At 35.8% G+C, this 25,814-nt stretch overlaps 1 protein-coding gene across 1 annotated transcript in view; it reads left to right on the plus strand.

The window, feature by feature from the left end:
* LOC145267657 (thrombospondin type-1 domain-containing protein 4-like) overlaps positions 1–25,814 on the plus strand; it is a 118,493-nt gene that overhangs the window by 43,026 nt on the left and 49,653 nt on the right. The window contains exons 3-5 of the mRNA XM_080123318.1: positions 8,644–8,816; positions 17,063–17,993; positions 20,142–20,271. Coding sequence (XP_079979444.1) covers positions 8,644–8,816; positions 17,063–17,993; positions 20,142–20,271 — 1,234 coding nt within the window. The remainder of the gene's footprint in view (positions 1–8,643; positions 8,817–17,062; positions 17,994–20,141; positions 20,272–25,814) is intronic.

Genomic DNA, 25,814 nt, shown 5'->3' on the forward strand with positions numbered 1-25,814 from the left:
AAATTTGTTTTCTTACTCATATCATTTCGTACACACACCGTTTTATATAGATATGTAGGTGTGTGCGTATGTGTGTGTACGTGTGTGTGTACAAAAATAAGTATGTTATCAAAGAGTAAATCTTTAACAAAGCAAAACTTATCAAGATAAGAAAAGCTCAACACTATCAAAGGGAGCAAAAAACAATAATATTAAATGAAAGATGAGGAATAAAAGTTATGTGTAACTTGATTTATATCATCAGAACAATAAGGAAAAGTTAAGGAAAATTTTAAGAAACCCCCTTTTTGGGTCATGGCATTACGAAGCTAAATTCTTCTCATCAGGAGAGAAGGGCCAGAATTATACGAACTGCAAATACAGGCAAAAAAAATTGCTTAATGATATTTACAAATGAAATGAAAATGAAAGAATAGGATAAAGTAGGAAATAATAATTAAAAGTAGGTGCAACATATAAGGGTAAATTGGAAGGGGAGTATATAAGTAGGTAATATTTAGAAAATATAAAGGCCACTGTGAAATAACTGGGATCATTAAAGAAGAGCCAATAATAAAAGAAAAAAGGAAAAAAAATAGAGAAGATAGAAGAGAAGTAGAGGAAAGAAGGGGAGCAGATAGAAACAGTAAATATGGAAATCTTATATATATATAAATAGATTAAAATATATATAAAAAGAAAAAGAAAACGATTTAACAGTGAAGAAAATGGGATTAGAAAAATGTTCAAAAATGTTCAAAGTAAGTTTTAAAATAAAATAAAATAATACATAATAAAATGAAAGAAAATGATACGAGTTCAAGTGAAGTCTTCAGTTTAAAGATTCAAAATGAAGAATACAGTAATTGTTAACAAATCCAACAAGGTAAAAATCAAGTCCTAGTACAATCCACGTAAATCCAGAAAGTATTTGTACGGTATGGCACAATCATTCGAATACGGCTATAATCCTGTGAATGTACGGATTTTCAATCTTTGATTTTATGTAACAAGAACGTTTTCTTGCTTGCTTTTGGAATTATTTTACTGATCCCCCCCCTGTTTGTTTGGAAGTAGTTTGGTATATGCCTTTTATCCGATACACCAAATTTTATATCCTAATATAAATTTTTACCTTGGCGGTATTGTAACCTACAAATTCTTAGAATTCCACTAATCACATGCCCATTCTTCGAAAATTCCTACCTGGATCGTTCTGTTTTCATATCGATTTACAGGATTCTAAGGATTCTTGTGCGCTATAGCGGGTTTCTGAACAGATATATTTCAGGTACAAAGACTATAAGTCATTTACTTGTCATGTCAAAATTACTATAAATACCAACTATTCCGAAAAAGGATCCAGTAAAAAATAATTACAAATAAATATATAATTTATCGAATAAACGGATTTTATCGTAGGTTTTAAAAGAAAAGAGTTTGGGTATTTTGTGTATTGATATTCATATTAAAACCCCTTTTTCTATTTATTTAAAAAGAAAATACAACTTTGTTATATATGGGTCATGGAATTGCATTCATCTGCAAAAGATCTAGCTAATTTGCATATTCTTTTAAACATTCATTTTAATTAATTCCCTATTAGTTTTTTTTTCGGTTTTCTTATGGGATGATCATCTTTAGTAAACTACTATGTGCAATTATATTCATGCAGGTATTCTAAATGATTTAGACCTGCATAATATTTGCGTAAAAAGTTATAGTAAGCACAAACTTTTTTGCGTATATATTTATGTATGAGTATATATATATTTTTTTAAATTGTGCCTACCAAATTCCTATGTCAAATTTTTGTCTACAGACATGAAACTTAATATATATGGTATTCGAACCCATGTGAAACTTTATATTTGGGTTTAAGCTGAGGAAAATTGGTGCAAAGGTGTTAAAATTTAAAAAAAATTAAATTTGCCAGTTGAAGGTCGAACGACGGCATTACGAATATGCATGCATAACATAATAGCTATTGGTTCATGTTTAAATGTTTAGCCTTGCAGCAAACATGCCTTCTTAGCTCACGCATTACTGTCAAAGGAAAAAGTAAATTATAAACTTAACGTTTTGGTTTCGATTCTCAGTGGTGGCGCACGAGTCATTTTTTTTTTTACTTTTTAAATCATGACTATATATTGGGTCCAATATGATATAATAATAAATACGAAATCTGCATTAATCAAAATATCATATTTCAGCGTATTTTAGGACCGGGAAATGCTGGGCGACCTGCTTGTATATATATATATATATATATATATATATATATATATATATATATATATATATATATATTTCTCACGTACAAAGTTACCGTGATGCTTGAAAAAGTGGTAGGTGAGAGGTCTTGAGAGTATGGTGGATGAGTCGAAGTTGCGTATCTTAATTCGTTCAACTTCTGCAGGTTTAGCAACGTGCGGTTGGGCATTGTCGTGGGGGTGAATCGTGCCTTTTTTGGTGACTAATGCTGGGTGTTTTTGTCAAGTTTTGATTTCATCTCATCTATTTGTTAACAGTATTTTCCCTCCCTAATGGCTTCACCTGCATTCAAAAAAACTGTAATTCATGAGACCGGTCGCAGACCACAAAATATTCAACATGGCCCTCGATTGGAGCAACTCTAGCTTCAGGAAGTGTCGTGGAGTTTGTCAGCGTCTAACCACTGAGTTGAGCGTCGCCGGTTGTCGTAAAGAAACCACTTTTCATCGAAAATCAAAACCTAGTCGAGAAACGGGTGTTTCTTATTGCGTAAAAGAACGGAAGATGACACTTCATAACGGCGTTTTTTTTGGTTATCGTTCAATTCGCGAGGCACATGTTTTTTAATTTTTTTTTTTTTTGTCTTTCTAATCTCACTACAGTTGTTCGAAATCATTGTATACGTTACATCTAATGCAAAAAAGCAAGTTCTCAAACAGTTGTGCGTGAATTGGCTTCAACTAAGGCTCTTAATTGATCGTTGTCAACATTCGATGACCGACCACTACGCTCATCATCTTCAAGACTCGACGCCAGCACAAAATTTCTTACATCACCATTGTGCTGTGTGTTCAGTAGTTTGAGCCAACCACTTCATTGATATCGTGAGCTTTTTCAGCAGCTTTTCGGCATAGCTTGAATTGAAATAAGAAAATTGTGCGAATTTTCTTATTTTTTATCTTATCAACGTTCTAGAAAAGAAGGCATAAAGTTCTTTAAAACGATTGTGAATTAAACGATTAAACAGAGCTAAATATTTTCATTTATAATTACACTACATATTTATTTGACACTTTAAAAAACAGTATTGTTTTTTGTTCAATATAATATATATATATATATATATACATATATATAATATAATAATATAAAAATTAAAAAACAGTATTGTTTTTTGCTCAATAATATATATATGTATATATATGTATATATATATATATATATAATATAAAACTGAACGGCTGTGTGTGTGTGTGTGTGTGTGTGTGTGTGTGTGTGTGTGTGTGTGTGTGTGTGTGTGTGTGTGTGTGTGTGTGTGTGTGTGTGTGTGTGTGTCTGGTCACGAATAGGCTCCTATATGGTTGACTATTATAGAAAACTGATCACATATAATGATAGAAGATGTATCGAGACACAGGAATGGGTATGTTTGATCTGGCATAATGATGATTCATTAAAATTGTGGGGTCTACGCACGAGTCTGGTTCACAAAGTATGGGAATAAAAAAATTTTAAATTAAAAAAAAACGCTTACAAGTGTTTTTGATATAGATGTACATAATAATACTTTGATAAGTATGTTTTAACTTAAATAGGAATTGTATAATAAAATTGTGGAGTCTGCGTTCGTGCCTGGCCTCCATAGAATGGAAATAGGCACAAACTTTAATAAAGACTTTTCATATCTATCTGCGTAAGTATACTTTGTTAATTATGTTTCAGTTTGAAGAAATATGGTATAATAAAATTATGGGGTGTCGGTTCGCACCTGACCTCCATAGAATGGAAATATGTCACAAAATTTAACAAGTTTTTTTTTAATATAGATCCACAGAATATTGTGACAAGAGTTTCAGTGTGAACAGGTATGGTATAATAAATTATGGGGTTTATCTATTTAATTTTTACTTTCATCATATTTTGCTTTGGTTTTGATACCACCAAATTCAAAGCTATCTCTTTACAACCCTTCCTTTTCATAATCTATCATACTTTCATAAATCAGAGTTCATTTTCTGTAGGCTGTTTTTGCTAGTATATATATATATATATATATATATATATATATATATATATATATATATATATATATGGTGCTTATAGAATTATTAATTTAAACATGGAGATATAAAAATTAATACTAGTATATATATATATATATATTTATATATATATATTTATTTATATATATATATATTTATTTATATATATATATATATATATATATATATATATATATATATATATATATGTGTGTGTGTGTGTGTGTGTGTGTGTGTAGATTTTTGGTACAGCAAAATGGAAAGAGAAATTTCAGAGGAAACATAATTTAATTTAAATACCAAAAAAAAACAAGAAATGGGCAGGTGAAATTATTAAAATTTCCTTAAGGCCTTATCGTCTGACTCTCTAAGAGGAAACGTCAGAATGAGGGAAGAAGGGAATTTTGGTTTCAGTTGGAAGAACAGTGAAAAAAAAAATCTCACTGTTCAGGTGGTTTTAAATCAATGAATATCTCCAATTGATGTTTCAGAATCTTTTGTCTACACAGGCTAGGTCGAGAGTTGTTAATAACTAACGCCTCAATAATATTGAGATGATAGTTCGACCTCGCACTGTATAAAACAGAAAACCACCCATCGGAATATTGATCAGAATACCTATTTATACTCAACAGGTGATTACCAATGGCGGACTCATGAGCTTGGGAGTGCCCGGATGTTCTCGAAACCTGGTGTAGTCGAATATCCCGAGGGATATGTTGGGATATTCTCATTTCTAATCTTTGGGATGTTTTGCCAACGTAGTCAGCTCCACACTGACAAACAAATTTATAAACAACAGAATTCTTTTGAATGGTTGGCAAAACATCTTTACGAAAAGAAGAGAAAAAGGTTCGAGTTGTGTAAACTAGTCTAAGCATAGTAGCTGGAAAACAACGTTGAGTAGCAGAAGAAATCCTTTTAACAATATGAAGGCCAACAGGACCCAACCATGGTAATTTTAAATAAATGGGACAACGTGATGGACCGATATGTTTAACACTATTAAATGTAGTAATTTTACGTTCAATAGTAGATTTTATTATATTAATGGGATATCCATTGCTAAGAAAAAATATTTGTGATTTCCCCAAGTTCCGTATCAAGACGGTTTGGTGAACAAATCATAAGTGCACGATGCGTAAGAGTGCTAATGAGGTTTATTTTTCTAGACTGAGGGGCAAAAGAAAACCAATTAAGATAGAGCCCTGTAAATGTAGGTTTTCTATATACGGAGGTCTCAAACGTAGTACCAACTTTAGAAACACGAACGTCGAGGAATGGGAGAGAGCCACAGTCCTCAACCTCCATAGTAAATTGTAACGATGGATGCAGGTTGCAAAGAAGACGAAGAAACTGTTCAGCTTCACTCCGTGAGGGAAAGCATGCAAAAGTATCATCGACGTAGCGTGTGTAGAATGCTGGCTTAGTAATTTTGGAAAATAATTCGTTTTCCAAAAATCCAACGAAAATGTTGGCTAGCGAAGGACCAAGAGGGCTACCCATAGATATCCCGTCAATTTGCCGGTACACAATGTTGTTGAAACTAAAGGAGACTGATTTAGTAGCAAGTTCCATCAGTTCAACGAAAATTCGTTCAGGAAATTGTGGAGATTTTGAGGGGCCACGGTATAGATAGTCAGCACAAATACCAATGGTTTCATCCAAAGGTATATTAGTAAAGAGACTATTAATGTCAAAGGAAGCCAAGAACTCGGTATTTTTAGATAAAGATAATTTTTGTATCTTAGATACGAATTGAAAAGAATCAGAGATACAATGGACCGAATAAAAAGAAAGCACAGGTTTAAGAAGATCAACCAGCCATTTACCAAGTTCATGTTGTGCAGAACCCAACATAGATAAAATGGGTCGCAAAGGAATGTTGGGTTTATGGACCTTGGGTAAACCGTACATTCTAGGCCTTTGAGAGCCGATGGGTCGGATTCTATCATAAATCTCCTTAGAAATAAATCCGCTTTTATGAAGTTGAAGAAATCTTTTCTGGATTTTTATTTCCATACGAAAAGTATCATCATGGCTTAAATCACCCAAACGGAGAAATTTACTTTTATCGTCCAAGATTTGTAACATTTTGGAGATATAATCCGTTTTGTTAAGTATAACAACGCCCGATCCTTTATCCGGGCGAGAAAGATAAATGTCGGGATTAGACCTAATTAATTTTGCCGCTTCAAAATGATTTTTCTGCCAAACAAAATCACTAGATTTAGTATTTATGGCAGAAAACCTCCGACCTAATTCGCCCAACTGAATTCTAACACTAGTTAATTCATCAGTAGAGATAGGCGAATGGTGTTTTAATTGAGTATATAATAATTCAATTTCACTAAATATTGAAATTTTATCAACAAAAGGGGGAGGAATGCAAAATTGTAAGCCAGCAGATAAAACAAATTCTTCTGTATTGGACAAAACATGAGAAGAATAATTAAATATATGTTTATCCAAATTTGTTATAATCCCAAACTTCTTAGTAATTAAATTTTTTTAATATTTATCATAAGAAGAAGTACATTTATTACGGGTAAAATTATCGCCAATGGATAAAAACCTGGAAAAACGGAGTTTATCAAAGAAAGAAAGTTCTTTCCAAACCATGGCCCAAAGTAAAAGGTGTTTACTACGTAACGAATTATATGTATCGGAATTAAATAGGATTTCATCTTGTAGGAAAACACGTTGAACTGCCAATGTATTTCTACATTTAATTTTAGAAATACGATGACAGATATAACCGGGAGCAACATGATTTAGGCGGCAAGATTTAAGAAATTCGATCCTACACTTCAAAACGATTAACTTATTTTTAATACGTATAACTTTGTTTAACGTTTTGATAAATTGTGGGCTGTACCGACCTCGAAAATATGTAAGTAGATTTTTGGTACAGCAAAATGGAAGGAGAAATTTCAGAGGAAACATAATTTAATTTAAATACCAAAAAAAACAAGAAATGGGCAGGTGAAATTATTAAAATTTCCTTAAGGCCTTATCGTCTGACCCTCTAAGAGGAAACGTCAGAATGATAAATTAAAAACTAAGAAACGAATGAGGGAAGAAGGGAATTTTGGTTTCAGTTGGAAGAACAGTGAAAAAAAAAATCTCACTGTTCAGGTGGTTTTAAATCAATGAATATCTCCAATTGATGTTTCAGAATCTTTTGTCTACACAGGCTAGGTCGAGAGTTGTTAATAACTAACGCCTCAATAATATTGAGATGATAGTTCGACCTCGCACTGTATAAAACAGAAAACCACCCATCGGAATATTGATCAGAACACCTATTTATACTCAACAGGTGATTACCAATGGCGGACTCATGAGCTTGGGAGTGCCCGGATGTTCTCGAAACCTGGTGTAGTCGAATATCCCGAGGGATATGTTGGGATATTCTCATTTCTAATCTTTGGGATGTTTTGCCAACGTAGTCAGCTCCACACTGACAAACAAATTTATAAACAACAGAATTCTTTTGAATGGTTGGCAAAACATCTTTACGAAAAGAAGAGAAAAAGGTTCGAGTTGTGTAAACTAGTCTAAGCATAGTAGCTGGAAAACAACGTTGAGTAGCAGAAGAAATCCTTTTAACAATATGAAGGCCAACAGGACCCAACCATGGTAATTTTAAATAAATGGGACAACGTGATGGACCGATATGTTTAACACTATTAAATGTAGTAATTTTACGTTCAATAGTAGATTTTATTATATTAATGGGATATCCATTGCTAAGAAAAATATTTGTGATTTCCCCAAGTTCCGTATCAAGACGGTTTGGTGAACAAATCATAAGTGCACGATGCGTAAGAGTGCTAATGAGGTTTATTTTTCTAGACTGAGGGGCAAAAGAAAACCAATTAAGATAGAGCCCTGTAAATGTAGGTTTTCTATATACGGAGGTCTCAAGCGTAGTACCAACTTTAGAAACACGAACGTCGAGGAATGGGAGAGAGCCACAGTCCTCAACCTCCATAGTAAATTGTAACGATGGATGCAGGTTGCAAAGAAGACGAAGAAACTGTTCAGCTTCACTCCGTGAGGGAAAGCATGCAAAAGTATCATCGACGTAGCGTGTGTAGAATGCTGGCTTAGTAATTTTGGAAAATAATTCGTTTCGTCTTAGAGGGTCAGACGATAAGGAAATGTTAATAATTTCACCTGCCCATTTCTTGTTTTTTTTTTTTGGTATTTAAATTAAATTATGTTTCCTCTGAAATATATATATATATATATATATATATATATATATATATATATATATTCATGTATCTGTGCTTTTCAGAAACCCTGTTTTCATTTTGCACGAAATCTTCAATGCAATATATTTAAATATTGTCCGATTTCTTAAGATTTTTAAACTGATGTTTGTTTTGATTTTTTGCAGCAATGAAGACCAAGTCCGGTTACAGCATTTTAAACAGTCACTGGCGTCTGTCTCATTATGGTAACAAATATGTTCTCGGAACCGTGATGGATTATCAGCGGCGGACAAACGTTTCCTGTCCTGCGCAGTGTGTGTTCATTGTTGGACCAATCAATGATGACATACACGTTCAGGTATATATTTTATTTTCAAAGTTGACACGCATATATAGCATAAATTATCGAATTTATAAACTTAACATTAGCGTTATTTTTATTAATCAATTTGTCTGTGAACTGATGTAACGTATGCGTTTGTTTGCGAACTGATGTAACATAGGCTTTTTCTGAGAGCGAATGTAACGCAGACTTTTATTTGAGAGCTGATGTAATGCAGACTTTTATCTGAGAGCTGATGTAACATAGACTTTTTTCTGATAATTAATCTAAGATATCTGTGAACCGATGTATAACATAGCTAGTAGTTGGTGTAATAGAGAAAACTTCTTGACTTCGAGTCTTTCGCGATAACTTCAAACACAAACCAATGTCTACATACATATATATATGTATATATACATATATATATATATACATATATATTGTTTTACTTAAGTGCATATTGATAGAGGAACAAATAAATTGTGAAGTATTTATTTAGCAGATAACTGGATCTCTGCTTTGTACAATAGAAAACGGTTAATGTTTGTTGATCGTGTTTATTTAATAATTATCAAAAGCCATCTGTATTTCTGGCTTTTGTAGTTGTACAACACGTGTTCTAATTAGATAAATTATTAGATGTAGACATCATTATGATAAGTTTGATGGGGTGATCCTGTGCACAGTTTGGGCGTATTATAAGTTTTAAATAGCAAAATAAAAAAAAGTATTAAAATCGCTCCAGACAAGGCATGAAGCACTTGATGTAAGGAACTAAAAAGGCCACTTCTAGGTAAAAATAAATAGCCAACGAGGAATATCATATATTTAGATTTCATTCTATAAAACAGACATTTCCCCCCCCCTTTATCACGTCACTCATGGAATATGAGAAGTAAAGGGCAAATATGGGAAGAGGAAGTTACGAGGCTACCAAAAGTAAACACCATGCTCACTTTTTACTTCTCTATTCCACATTTCAAGTATAACATCTTAACCTATATACTATTTTTACCTGTATACTACCTTTACTAATATACTACCTTTACTAATATACTATCTTTAACTATATACTATTTTTACCTATATACTACCTTTACTAATATACTACCTTTTTTAATATACTATCTTTACTAATATACTATCTTTACCTATATACTATTTTTACCTATATACTTTTTAACCTATATACTATTTTTACCTATATACTATTTTTACCTATATACTATTTTACCTATATACTATTTTTACCTATATACTTTCTTTACCTATATACTATTTTTATCTATATACTATTTTTATCTATATACTATTTTACCTGTATACTATTTTACCTATATACTATATTTACCTATGTACTTTCTTTACATATATACTACTTTTACCTATATACTATCCTTACCTATATACTATGTTTACCTATGTACTATCTTTACCTATATACTATTTTACCTATATACTATGTTTACCTATATAATATCTTTATCTATATAATATCTTTATCTATATACTATCTTTACCTATATACTACTTTTACCTATATACAATCCTTACCTATATACTATCTTTACCTATATACTATTTTTACCTATATAATATCTTTATCTATATAATATCTTTACATATATACTATCTTTACCTATATACTACTTTTACCTATATACTATTTTATCTATATACTATTTTTACCTATATACTTTCTTTACGTATATACTACTTTTACCTATATACAATCCTTACCTATATACTATCTTTACCTATATACTACTTTTACCTATATACTATTTTTACCTATATACTATTTTTACCTATTACTATCTTTACCTATATACTATCTTTACCTATATACTATTTTACCTATATACTATTTTACCTATATACTATTTTACCTATATACTATTTTTACCTATATACAATCCTTACCTATATACTATTTTTATCTATATACTATTTTTATCTATATACTACTTTTACCTATATACTATTTTACCTATATACTACTTTTACCTATATACTATTTTACCTATATACTATTTTTACCTATATACTACTGTTACCTCTATGCTATTTTTACTTTTATACTATCTTTACCTATATACTACTGTTACCTCTATGCTATTTTTACTTTTATACTATTTTACCTATATACTATTTTACCTATATACAATCCTTACCTATATACTATTTTTATCTATATACTATTTTTATCTATATACTATCTTAACCTATATACTACTTTTACCTATATACTATTTTTACCTATATACTTTTTACCTATATACTATTTTTACTTTTATACTATCTTTACCTATATACTACTTTTACCTATATACTATTTTACCTATATACTATTTTACCTATATACTATCTTTGCCTATATACTATCTTTACCTACCTATATACTACTTTTACCTATATACTAGTTTTACCTATATACTATTTTTACTAATATACTATTTTTACTAATATACTATTCTTACTAATATACTATTTTTCCTATATACTATATTTACGTATATCCTATATGTACCTATATACTTTCTTTCCATTATGGTAGGATTAACTTTAAACCTGTTATGATTCCAAGTTAATAGCATCATTGATGCGATGACGCTATGCTCACTTGAGGTGCATAATGTTAACGGGAATGTTAGCTTTGAAATTTTAACATAAACAGTTGGGAAATTTAGCTAACAACAATAATAATAAATGGATTTCATGACAAAGATCATGTGATCTGATTCTTTAGTGCTGCAACGCAGCAATAAAGTATACGGCATAATCATGCTGACACGCCAGTTCTCGTCAGATCACCGAAGTTAAGCAACGTTGAACCTATAATTACTAAAATGAGTGACCAATTATGGAATACCAGGCGCTGTATGTAGGAGGGCGTCGACACCTCCCTGTAAGAGTTGCAAAAACCTAACGTCGTCATCTCCTTTAACGGGGATATATATGCGACTGTGGACTGCTTGTGAATTCCATACTACCATGAAACTTCCTCCTTTAGAGAAAGCCAGTTAAACCCGAATAGGGTTAGTGCCGACCGATACGTTGCAGTGATGACGTAGTTACAAAGAAATAGTTTTATATATACACGTAGGCATTTCAGTTAGATGTATGTGTATATATTTGTGTGTAAATATTTAACCGATGAACTCTTAAATTACTGGTCACATAACACTGAACTTAACAAGAAGTAGTAACCATATACCAAGGATGGTTTATAACGAATAAAATATTTGAATGGATGAATCACGCGTACAGATATATATCAGCAAATTGAAATGCAAAATGTGCATTTCAATTTGCCGACATATTTTTACTTCTTTCTACGCATGGCTAAATTCAATTAATTTCTTCAAGTGGTTTAATATTAAATATTTCTGACTTATCTCTCCATAGCTGCATTGGTGGGAGACGCGGCTGGAGCATTAAACGTTTCGGTTTCGTTTCTAGTTGTTGGCACCCAACTCATTTTTTTTTTCATCTTAATTTTTTTAATGTCTTTATAGGCATTTAAAAAAAGTAGCTACTTTTTTCAACGTAGTCTTCTCATTTACATACGAGTGTCTGTGCATCAGACAAAACACATATAAATTAGATGCATATGTTATAAGTCGTTTTATATTTATTCAAGAATAATACAAAAAATATAATTCTATAGAAGAAGAAGAAGAAGAAGAAGAAGAAGAAGAAGAAGAAGAAAAAGAAGAAGAAGAAAATGTGACAGTTAAGCAACGATGAGCCTGACCAGTACCAGATGGGTGACCATTTCGGACTTCCAGGTGCTGTGCTCTCTATTTATCTCGGCATTGTTTCCAGTCGTCCTTGTCTTCTCCTTGCCACTGGACTCAAGCAGTGCCGATTCAGGAATATTGTTAGAGATTGCGCAACCCTTGCCTCACAGTTATACGCACAGCTGACTCTACAGTCTTTCGAGACTGAACGGAGGCATCGAATATGCGATACTTGCAAGAGAACTGAAAGAAATATGGAATCTGAAAAAAAATCAATATAATACCAATAATTGTAGGAGCACTAGGAACAGTGCCAAAGACCAATAATCATTTTCAGCGAGAAATCAATGGCAAACGACCGATGCGATAACACAAATTCATTTGCAAGGGTTATAGAAAGAAGTGGAGAGTATTAGAAATATGGGGAGATTTCAGGTCACTCAGACTCCAGACAACACCAGGAGTTATTGTCAGTGAGCAATCTTTGATAATAAGCCGTGTGAGAACTCGTAGTGAATGGGATACAAATAATAACAGAAAGAAAACGACCATATGAGATCAAGATAACTAAAACAGCGAAACTGAGTGGGAGAGAGCACTAACCAGACCTCCACTTGGAGATCGTTTTTGCGACTCAAACCCCAGGAAATACTAACGGCTGTTGCCAGCAAGAAATCAACAGTAAAAAGTTTTTGCAATCATAGAAAGTTATTTGCAACAGTTATCGAAAGAGATGGAAAGCATTGTCAATATGACGAGACTTGTCACTCGGACATCACGAAATACCACATGCTATTGCCAGAGAGCGATCGCTGCTGATCGTCTAAGTGACATCCCGTAGTGCGTGGATAATAATAATAATAATAATAATAATAATAATAATAATAATAATAATAATAATAATAACAACAACAATAATTCATCACTACTACTGTTCATCATTACTATGATGTTCCTTAATAATATACTAAGGAAATGCCAAGCCGAATACAAGTTTCCTAATACAGATGAAAGAATGAACAACCTAATGTATATGAACGAACTGAAATAAAAAGTTACGGGGGAGGCTAATAAACACAGCCAGAATCTTCAGTCAGAATCTCTGAATGGAATTCAGAATGGAAAAAAATGTGCATTGCTAGTTAGGAGAACGAGAAAACTGGAGATAACGGAATGTATGAAACTACCCAAATGAAGCAAAGATGAGGACACTAGGCGAACATGACATCTGCAGATATTTGGAAGTTCTAGAAGCAGACACCATCAAATAAACAAAAATGAAAGAGAAAATTGAAAAAGAATACTTAGAAACTAAATTATATAATAGGAAACTAAAAAAGGCGCAGTGTTACTAGTAAGATACTCGAAATAGGCTAACCCTAACCCTAACCCTAACCCTAACCCGACCAAGCAATAACTGGGGCATCTCGGCTAGAAGACCAGAAAACTAATGACCATACACAATGCATTACAACCCAAGGATGATGCTTACTGAGTCTACATGAAAAGAAAAGACGGAGGAAGAAGACTCATTAATATAGGAGACTGAATGACACAAAAAGCAGAATACATGCAGGCTCAGCAAGAAACATTGCAAGAATAAACAAGATAAAAAAAGCAGAGACGCAAGGAATAAGACGAGAAAAGAAAAATAGGAAGAGAAATGGCTACATGAACGATTCATAAGGATGACAAAAGATGAGACTCACAAAAACACATTGATATGGCTGCAAAAATGGCACCTAAGCATAAAAACTAAATCCATGATAACAACCGTATAAGATAACGCAATTAAAACCAACTGTGTAAAAACAAAGCAACAAGACACAAGAAAACAACAAATGCAGACTCTGTGGACAAAGAGACAAAACAATAAATCACATAATGAGTGAATGCAGCAAACTAGCCTAAACTGAATAAAAGAATAGACACGATTAAATGGGAAAGGTCGTACACTGGGAACTATGCACATGGCTGCATCTTCGGCACCAAGACAAATGGTACAGACACAAACTAGCAGCAATACTTAAAAACGGGAATCATAAAAACAGGAACGTAGAATCAAATAAATCCATCAAAACAAGAAGATCGGATGTCATAATAATTAACAAGAAGGAAAAGTCCTGCGAGATCGTAGATTTCGCCATTTCAAGAGAAGCAAAGCAAATATACGGAACTGGCGAGAGAATTGAAAGAGATATAGAAGATGAAGAAAGTTAAAATAACACCGGTTATCATATGAGCACTGAAAAAAAAAAGAACGGAATAGATTAGAATCAGGGGCGTGTCTGAAAGATACAACAGATAACAATAAGGAAAACGGCTGAAATATTAAGGAAAATCCTTTAATGCAGGCATTAATATTACTAATAATATGAGCCACAAACGCTAGCAGGATATATACAAACTAAAACTGAAATAAAAGAAAAAAGTAGAACAACACACTAAATCAAGAAAATTGAAAGCGTAAAATTGTAAGTTAACACCCCCCTCACAAAAAAATTGTAACGTCGACATCAACTGGCATCAAATGAAATAGTCGTGAAGGATCAAGGAGGATCGAAAGACAGAGGCGACAAAGCACTAACCAGACTTCCACTAGATGAGTGCGAAGAAGACTGGGACCTTGGAGAGGCTTATTGCAACGCAAATTCTAGTGAAGACCAATAGTCGTTTCTAACGAGAAGTCGATGGTAAACGACTGTTGTAATAATGTATACTCATTTGCAAATGTTATCTCAAATGGGTGGAGAGTACTGGAAATCTAGGGATACTTATTGTCACCTAGACTATAGGGAACACCACACGTTTCTGAGAGAGAGAGAGAGAGAGAGAGAGAGAGAGAGAGAGAGAGAAATCTTTGATGATGACTTGTGTGAAAACCTCTAGTGAGCACAAATAATAATATAAAAGTAAAGAAACTTATTTTTATTGTTTTTTATTCCATTTCTACCCCAAACAAGGCACCGTGTCACTTTGATGCAGGGGGCTACTATCGCGGACATAAGTTGCAGGGATATTATGTAGAGAGATAACCAGCAAGATGTCTGTTCACATTACACTTGAACTTCTGCATGTCAGTACAGTTGGGAAAAGGGTTCCAAAGTCTAGCAGTTCTGGGGAAGAAACCATTAGAGTAGAAGACTTTCTTACATCTAGTGTCTTGTTCAATGTGTTTAACAAGACATTGCCGTATCAATCACGTGGTATCCCGTTCCTGTCCAGCCATGTTAAGCAAGCATCTTTTCTGTCGTTCTCGGACCATCTGTGTAACACGACTATATATTTGTCTTCTCTCAACGCAAGGGCCATCATTTTTCTCTTTTTATAATCTTTTTTCTTTTCTTCTTCCTCTCCCTGACGTTACCTTGTACATATCTCGGTCATTTGCATAAGTTGGCTATTGCTGCTGTTACCATACGCGCGTTTGTGCTGTCTCGCTAAAACTGAAAAAATAAACACACTTTTTTTTAACTTCTTCTATTTTGCTTTTCTATGGTTCCGGGCAACGCCGGATTGCACTACTAGTGACATATAAATTTCCCAAATATTTCAATTACCCACTCGTTTTAATGAAATCTAAGTCCATTCATTTGACAAGTTGGTTTAATAATTTCCCGTCCTAAAACTATTTCGTACTCCATAACCAGACTGTCCGAAGTTTCGTACTTAAATGCACCAAACATTGACGTTATTGTTTTTCCTTTACAAAACTCAATCATGTTCTGCAACACCAAGAATAAAAAAAACAAGTTTTCTTAATAAAACAACCAAACTAAACACCCTTAATATATATTTGAAGATATAAACAACAATAAGGATAAACTGTTTCGCACAAATAATTAAACCCGAAAAGATTCGATATGCCGTAAAACAAAACCAATCACACTAACCACTATGAATGAATATTTAAACTAGTGATGGGACGATCCTAATATTTATTCCGATTCCGATACAATTATTGATTCCATACTAAATTCCCGATTCTGAGTCCGATTCTTTATAAATCTCTAAATAATTAACTATAAAAGTTGTTATTGTTTCCACGCTTTCCACAAAAACATGTGTATATATTTTCTCAAACAAAAACACACACTTGTGGTTGGGAGAGTGATGTATATATGTTAGTTCTACTGGTTGTTCAAAATCAATAATAAATATTGATTATTTCATTATTACTACCAGCAGTGGAAGATTTTGTTTTAAGCAAAATCAAATAAAAAAGAGTTTAATTAAAGGAATCGTTTTTTGCATCAGAAAATAGGCACACATTTTTCCGATTCCGATACTCTCAAAAGTTCCGATTTTTCCGATGACCGATTCTAAATAATCGTCCCAACACTAATTTAAAGATATTTTTAAAAAAATAAGAAGCATAAAATGTTTCTTCCAAAATTACTGGAGTCGGCATTACATACACGAAAAGGCTTGATGTGCCGTAAAACAAACAAATAAATTGCCCTAAAAGTATATATAGATTTTTCAGATATTATGTTGCTTGCTTTAACAAAGTCTTTCTCTTCTGTTTCTTTTCAGTTGTTATTTTACAGAGCTTCATCGCATTTTAGTTATCAATTCAGTACTCCTTTGGATATGAACGGTGATCACAATCACGTGTACGACATTACAGGCGAGCCGTCTGGCAAGGCGCACCACCATCGAAGCAGTCATCCGTCGAGTTCGAACCAGCACTCCCAAAGGCACCGCCAACGGCATAGGCAGCATGGCAAGGCACACGAGAGACAACATTCCCAGTCCCGTTCACGGTCCGGGCAATCGAAACACGATTCCAAAAAACGGCGGTTCCAATATAACGAAAGCTTCATGGCTCCACGTCATAGTTCACATCGTAAAAGAGATTCTGAACCGACTGACCCTTCACCTAGGCGCACGCAGACGCTCCGCAACACGAGAAAGAATCGCGTCTCTCCGACCAACCAAAGTCTTCAGAGAAACACCTCGTCACCCACCAATCGCAATGGACGACGACATCGCGGCGGTCGTCCGTTAAGTGGAAACGCCAGTCCGTTCAGGCCGACTGCAACATCGCTTTACAACCGACCGCATAGAATTCCAAACCGCAGAATCTCGACGCAGTGGTCGCATTCTTCGCTTGAAGAAAACCAGCCGGCCAGGCAGGGTTCACGTGACGTGATAGGGGCACCTTCCCCGACGATTGTGATTGCCAACACGCGCCTCTCGGGCGATCGAATTCGCGAGAGGCAACAGCCAGTACGAGTGGAAAACGGACACCGCCAGCAGCAACCAGACCAGAGCACCTCGCAATTGTCATTAGGCACTAACACGGTGAGGTCAACTGGACAAGGGCGTTACCTACATACCGGCGGTGTTCAATTACCTGATACCCTTCCAAATAGCAAATCTGGTAGCAATATTGTTGGTGAAAGCAGAGGGTATTCTTGGAGAATATCTGGATTTACAGAATGTTCCCGGAGTTGCGGGGGAGGTAAGTAAATTCATCTGTTCGAGCTTAATTTTTTTTATTACCCCATATCACTTAACGAGATAAAAAAAACAATTCAATTATTAATGTATATCATTTAGCAAATGTGAAGAATATGTCTCGTAATTGTTTTAATAAAAAAAAAACAAATGGAAATAGCTACAGAGAAGGCATTAAGCGATTTTATGTAAGAAACTGTTTAAAAGTCAAACATTAAAAGTCGCGGCCAGAGCAGAATGCGAGAAAACTTTCGTATAAGCATCACAAATGGTTTTATGTTGTTTGTTTTGTTTTGTTTTTTTAACATATTATTAAATGAGGAATAATTTTGATATGAAATCCATTTAATATTACGCATGCATACATGGGAAAATGTGTCAACATTATTTGTATAAGCGAAACGGGCGCCATCTTTGTTTCTATCTCGTTAATTCGAATGTGGCTTTTAACTTGGCATTGGGTTTCCTCTACAGTCAAAATTATGACTGAGAGGCTAACCAGAAATTTAACGTTTTGTGATCTTTACATCTCAATTTGCGTGTCAAGCTAAGGCTGGGCGAAAACGGTTATTAGGAGAAGCGTGAATGCTCAAATCCTCCTCGTCTGGGAATAACAACACATGCGTCGAACCACATGATAGATTACATGTAAAGACAACAGAATAGATTTCAAGCATATAACTGCTACTGCGCATACCATTTCTCAGCCCTTTTGTGTCATACTATTACATCATTCCCGATAGACTAATCTGCTATAATATCCTTTTGTCATTTGTACTTTGTCTGCAAATTATGAGCACTGGTTTGCCATGTGTCACCAGTCTTAGTTGTTTTTCTTTCTTTTTTCTTTTTAAATTTCAACAGATTTTATTATTAAAAAAGTATGAATCGATAGTAGTCAAGGGTGACATGAAGGTTCCTTTTCGTTTCCTGAAATGTTGAGAGGAGGACAACACCTCGTTCTATTGAAATGACAAATACTTAACAAGGAGGCATTGTGTCACATTTGAGTCCTTTGCATGACTCGACCGAGGGTGAAACCCGACGGTCTTCCGTTCCATGGGCGAACACTGTTTATATATTACTATTCGTTTTCACTAGGAGTTCTCACACGGGTCATCATTATAGATAGCTCACTGAAAACCGGCGTGTCCCCTGGAATCTATGTGACAACAAATCTCCTCAGGTTTCCAGTACTCTCCACCTCTTTCGATAAAATTTGCATGATCGCAATAGCAGTTTGCCATTGAATTCTCGCTGGCAATGACTAGTGGACATCACTGGCATTTGGGTTGGAATAAGCTTTCCCAATGTGCCAGTTCTCTTCGCATTCATCTTGATGAGGTCTGGTTAGTTATTTCTTTTCTCGGTCTTTCCATCCTCTTCCGACGCTTTCCGGGGGGGGGGGGTCATACTTAATTTACAATTTTGCGATGTCAGTTTGGTTCCATGAGGTGTTTCTCTATCTCATTTTTTTTACTTCTGTTGCAATTTCCGTATGACTGGTAAATATATTATTATTATTATAATTATTATTATTATTATTATTATTATTATTATTATTATTATTATTAATAATAATAATAATAATAATAATAATAATAATAATAATAATAGGGGGACGCCCGGTATTGCCCGGGCGTAAAATACGCTTAAATATGATATTTTTATTTCTCCAGATTTCGTATATATTATTATAGAGTCGTGATTCCAAAAGTAAAAAAAAGTATTACGGTGCCATCAGCTAGAATCGAAACTGAAACTAGCATTCAAAGTTGGTGACGTTACCACAGTACCAACGTGACACGCATATAAACTGATTAAAAATAAAAAATGAAAAATAAACTAAAATGGATATACAAAATGTACAACATTTTTTTTTTTCAAATTTACCCTTTTTTGACCCCTTAAGAACTATTTTAACCGACTAAAGTCCCATAAAAGAACGGTCCGTCAAAAATCTAATTTAATTCCTCTAGCGCCGTACTGCGACTTTTAGTTTCGGGGGAGATAGAGTTTAAAAATATGGAGACAGACAGGCAGACATATAGCCGTTTATATATTAGATTATTATTATTATTATTATTATTATTATTATTATTATTATTATTATTATTATTATTATATTTTTACATTATTGTTTTTCTTTCAGGCACTGAAGAAACAATTGTGGTGTGCGTCAAAGATAATTCGCAAGTAGTGGTTACAGATGAGAACTGTGACCAAAACCGGAAACCGGAAGCGAAGAGTGTCACATGTAATCAAACACCATGTCAAGCAGAGTAAGAAAACAAAAACAAGACTTTTCTTTCATCACGTTTAGTGTCGTGTGTTTTTACACTTCTCTCTACTAAAATCATACAAGAACTTGGGCGAAGATATTTTTTTCCCTTTGGTTTTAGTTATGTCTTCACGGTAAAAATAAGAAAATCGTTTAGCAAACTAAAACTGAGTGTAATGACTTCGAAGACAGAAGTAAAGTTCCTTAAGTTTTAATTAAACTTTACGACTAATTAGACAATGCAAATTGCCAACGAATTAATACAAATTTTTTAGGTAAGAGTTTTAAAAAGTTATAAAGTATTCAACCGTGCCTCTCTCTCTCTCTGGCTCCCCTTCTGTAAAAAAAAAATTACAGCAGAAAATCATCTTTTTTCTGCGTACTTTAATTGTAAATGCAGCTTTCATAAACATTTTTTTTTCGAAGAACTACCCATGAAACAGTAAACCAACGTAGAGTCTTCCCGGCTAACTAGAACGTGGTCATTTTAAGTTGAATGTTAACAAATTCTTCTCGGGAAATCCTTGTCAAGCCGTTCCTGAGTGAAACTGGACACAAATATTTAATAAAAAATAATCAAAACCTATTCACTTTCAATCATCGTCTCCAATCTTCTACAGATGTTGTCCCATCTGCCACCTGACAAACTCCTGGAGTTGCTTTTGGAACTTTGTAGCGGTAACTTGTTAGTACAACAAGAAGCTGTGTCATGAAGAATAACTTACACCTATAAAAGTGTTTACAGTACCGAGGGAAATCAATTCAAATTGAATCAAAACACTTTGATATAGTGTTGTGATGATTCCAATATCTTTTCTGATTCTGATTCAATTTCACATTCTTTTACAATCTCTGAATATTTGGTTACAGAGTTTTTAAGTTTCAGATTACCGTAAATGAAATATTTGCTTATATTTTCGCAAACGTAAAGGTACAGTTGTGGGTGAAGATCTATCGATTTTGGTTTAGCTGATAATTTCAAATCAATAAATATTTATCACTTATATGTACCAGCAATGGTAAATTAAGTTTTAAGCAAAGCAAAAAATAAGAAAACAATTAAAAGAATCGCTTTTGGCATTGGAAATATGTAAACATTTTTTTCATTCCGATACCCGAAAAATTCCGATTTTTTCTGATTCCCGATTTCGATTAACTGCCAAAATACTACTTTGATAACGAAAAAAAATCGTTACAAAAAATGCTAACATATTTTTATAAACAACATATTTCTATAAACAATATGTTTTATAAATAACGTATTTCTATGAACAACATATTTTTATAAAAAATATATTTCTATGAAAAACGTATTTTTATAAACAACATATTTCTATGAAGAACATATTTCTATAAACAACATATCTCTATAAACAATATGTTTTATAAATAACGTATTTCTATGAACAACATATTTTTATAAACAATATATTTCTATGAAAAACATATTTCTATAAACAACATATTTTTATAAACAACATATTTCAGCTTGTCAAGCAGGTTAACATGGCTGACTGGAGACTCTCAACTCAGATGTTGAGACCCTTCGCTAGGGAGGGTGACCTAATTAAATGGCTGGAAAAATTAAAGATGGTGGCAAGGTTGCAAAAAATCGAAGACGTGGTCACCCTGCTGCCGCTCTACTTAGAGGTGGAAGCTCTCACTATTTACCAGCAGATGCACGATGAAGATAAGGGAGACCTTGCTCACTGGAGCAAAGACTGAAATTGGCTTTCGCTGAGAGTGCATTTGAAGCACTCGGCAAGCTTGCAAGTTTGAGGTGGACTGGCGAGTCTGTTGACGTCTTTGCTACGGAGATCAGGAGACTGGCAGGATTGGCTTGTTACGTGGGGAGGAGCCTGGAGATGACGGTAAAGCTATACCTAGTGAACGGCTTCCCAGAAGAAATCTCCGCAAACATGCAGAGAATCACTGAGATCAATACGATGGAAGTGGACGATCTCTTGGTCCACGCCAGAGTCCTAGTCAAGAATGTCAAGGGCCCAATCGTGGCTGCAGCTGTGTGGAAATAAGTGCATGAGGCCCCACTTGGATGACGAGAGACAGGAAGCGAGGCGACAGGAGGGGAGACCTGCTATCAAGTGCTTCTGGTGCAGGATCCTCACCTGCCTAAGGACTGCAAAGAGCCGAGACCGGGAGTCACCTGCTACCGATGTGTACGAGTGGTGCACATTAGCCGCTATTGCGTTGCTTCACGGGACCAGGGAAACGAGTGAAGGGGAGCCATTGCACCAGTGGTTTCCCCTTCTATGTGGAAATAGCGCACAACGAAACGTTGCCTCAGTTACCGATAGTAGTCAATGGGAAGAGAGCCATGGCCCTTGTTGACACAGGCTGCACCACGACGTTGGTAACGAAGAATGTCGCTAGATTATGGAGCGGAGCCAGGAGTATTAAGACCGTGGATGGCAGGGAGGTGAAATGCCTAGGACAGACAACAGCGGAAGTACTGGTGCAAGGTGTTCCTATTGGACTACGAGCCCTGGTGTTGGATCGTCTGGTTGGTGATGTTGATGTGGTTTTAGGTGTAAGTGCGATCAACCAACTGGGGGGGGCTACGTTGAGAGGGGGCCAAGTAACTTTTGGACGCCTCGGCGCAGTAGGAATGGCAGGAGTGGAAGGTGATAGAAATATCAGAACGCAAAAACCGGAGGCTTGCTGCATCGAGGACGAGGATTTCCTGGCGAGGTTCGATGGTGAGAGGTGGACGGTGGAATGGAAATGTATCTCCGGGCCTCCGGAACTACGAAACAAAGTAAGCTGCTACGAGAAAACACTGCGAGGAGAAATAAGAAAAGGATTCGAGGAAGAAGTGGAGAGGTGGATCGGGGAGGGAATTCTGAACCGTGGACAGGGGAAGAAAAAGGGGTGCTACCATTACTGGCGGTTGTTCAACCCACAAAGAACAAAGTTAGACCGGTACTGGATTTCAGAGAATTAAACAGATACGTAGCCTGCCACACTGGAAAGGGGATTGACGTATGCGAAGAGGTGATGAAGAAATGGAGGAGGATGGAGCAGGCCACTAAGATTTTCGACCTGAACTCGGCTTATCTCCAGATCAATGTAGATGAAAAACTCTGGCAACATCAATTGGTCCGGTACAAGGGAAGATGTATTGCCTAACGAGGTTAGGCTTTGGGCTGAGCTCAGCCCCCAAAATTATGACTGCCGTGCTAAAGACGGTGCTGAGTAAAGACTGTACAGTGAACAAGGCCACACATTGATGACATTCTCGTGGAGGAAGCAGAGGTGACAGCGGAGAAAGTGAGAGGCCATGTCGCGAGATATAGGTTGACTGCAAAACAGGCGGAGTCCCTGGATGGAGGAGCGGCGTTGGGGTTGAAACTATGCCGAGATGGAAAAGGAAGCCTTCTTTAGACGAGGGAATGCAATACCCGAAATCGGAACCGACCTGACAAAACGAGAACTCTTCTCGGTATGCGGGAGACTGGTGGGACACTATCTAATCGCCGGCTGGCTCATGATATCGTGCAGCTTTATTAAACGACAAACGGCCACTGATGGCTGGAAGGGCCGTGTGACGAAGGAGGTCACGAACATGCTACAAGAAATCATCGCGAGAGTAACGAAAGAAGACCCAGTAAATGGGGAATGGTACGTCAGTGGCGGAGACGCGAGGGTGATTTGGTGCGATGCCAGCAGTCTAGCATTGGGCGTCGTATTAGAGATGGGATGTGTAACTGTGGAAGATGCCGCGTGGCTAAGAAAGAAAAACGACTATTCCCATATCAACGTAGCCGAACTGGAGGCCGCTATGAAAGGAATCAATCTGGCCCTGAAGTGGGGATTGAAAACAATTGAAATCAAATCCGATTCGGCAACGGTAGTTTCATGAATCAGGTCGGCAGTGACTGGCGATAAGATAGTTAGGACCAGAGGTGCTGCAGAAATGCTGATCAAGCGCAGGTTTGGAGCACTCGCAAATTTGATAGCGGAATTCCAGTTGAAGGTATCTGTAGTGCTGATCTCATCAGAAAAGAACAAGGCGGATTCGATGACACGGGTAAAGAAGGCCTGGCTGCAAGAGAGAAAGGAGGTTTCCTCAGTATGCTGTGCAGGGGAGGAAGTTAAAAAGTTACATGAAATGCACCACTTTGGTCGAGAACGGACGTTATTCCTGGCAAGAGAGGTCTACCCGGAAACCACCGAGAAGGAGGTCAGGGAGGTAGTGAAGCACTGTCAGGAGTGGCAATCGATAGACCCCGGACCATCGAGACACGAAGCAGGAGAGTTAAACATTGTGGAGGACTGGAAGCGATTGGCCATTGATGTGACCCATTATCGCCATAAGCTGTATCTGTCGATGGTCGACTGTGGAGCGGGGAAGTTTACCATATGGAGAGAGATCAGGGCAGAAGCTTCATGGGCGATCGGAGGGGTCATCGAAGGAATATTTTTGGAGAAAGAGCCGGTTGAGGAACTGTTAATGGTCAATAGCCCCGCTTTCCGATCAGAAGCCTTTAAAAGGTGTGATGTGGTAAGGCGATTTTTTAGGGCAGCGTATCGGCTGAGTGGCAATGGAATAGTAGAGAGGAATCATCGCACCATCAAGGCTGCTGCAGAAAAAAGCAACATTTCACCCATGGAGGTGGTGTTTTGGTACAACATCTCACCGAAAACCAGACAAGATGAGACAACTGTGCCTCATAGAGCCATCTTCGCATATAAGTGGCGGCATCCGTGCAACAAAACGGTAGGAATTGAGCGTGAAGAAGCTACCATTAAAGTGAGCAAGGAGGTGTGGGTGAAGCCCCCCAATGCAAAATGTACCATTCGCTGGGGGAGGGGGGTCGTAACGGGAACGCAGTCGAAGAACAATATAATGGTGAATGGCGTTCCCCGGCATATCCTAGCTAACGTGCACCTCAATTTGACTTAGCCCCACATTGTGGTTCTTTACAACTGGACGAGAATGTCTGTAGTGAACCTGAAAACGTCAACCCCCAAGAAGTTGTCCCCCAGAGGCCTTAACGTGAGATGATGAGGCCTGCTTAGATAAAAGATTATGAAGTGTCTTATTGATCCTGAAGATCAGGGGGGGGCGTGTGGGGTATATGGTTAAAGAAAAAAACGTACCGGGCGTATCTGCATCGCTCTTTGAGAAAGAAGAAGGAAAGGATGGCTAGCTCATTTATATACACGAAAGGCATCTTGGGAAGGCAGGGCATGATGGGAAAAGCTAAATTTTTTTCCTGACTCTTCCTTTTTTTCTAGATAGGAGGATATAAAAGCTGGAAAAAATTCCCGGGGGTGGGGCAAAAAGAAAAGAGTCGTGAACATCTTCTCTTGTTGGTACAGTGGTAACGTCACCAGCTTTGAATGCTACAATTTTACTTTCAGTTTTTGATTCTTGCTTATGGCAAAAATAATCATTCTGAGGTAAAAGTAACAATGTTGCGTTTGTGTAGAAAAGAAACTTCTAAATGCACTTTCTACTTAAAATGTTTTTCAGCTGGCTTGATTTTCAAGTTTTGTGTGATTGTAGTGATTTAAACCCCA

This window comes from Euprymna scolopes, chromosome 4 (genome assembly GCF_053919585.1).
Source record: "Euprymna scolopes isolate OS-2025 chromosome 4, ASM5391958v1, whole genome shotgun sequence".
Lineage (NCBI taxonomy): Eukaryota > Metazoa > Mollusca > Cephalopoda > Sepiida > Sepiolidae > Euprymna > Euprymna scolopes.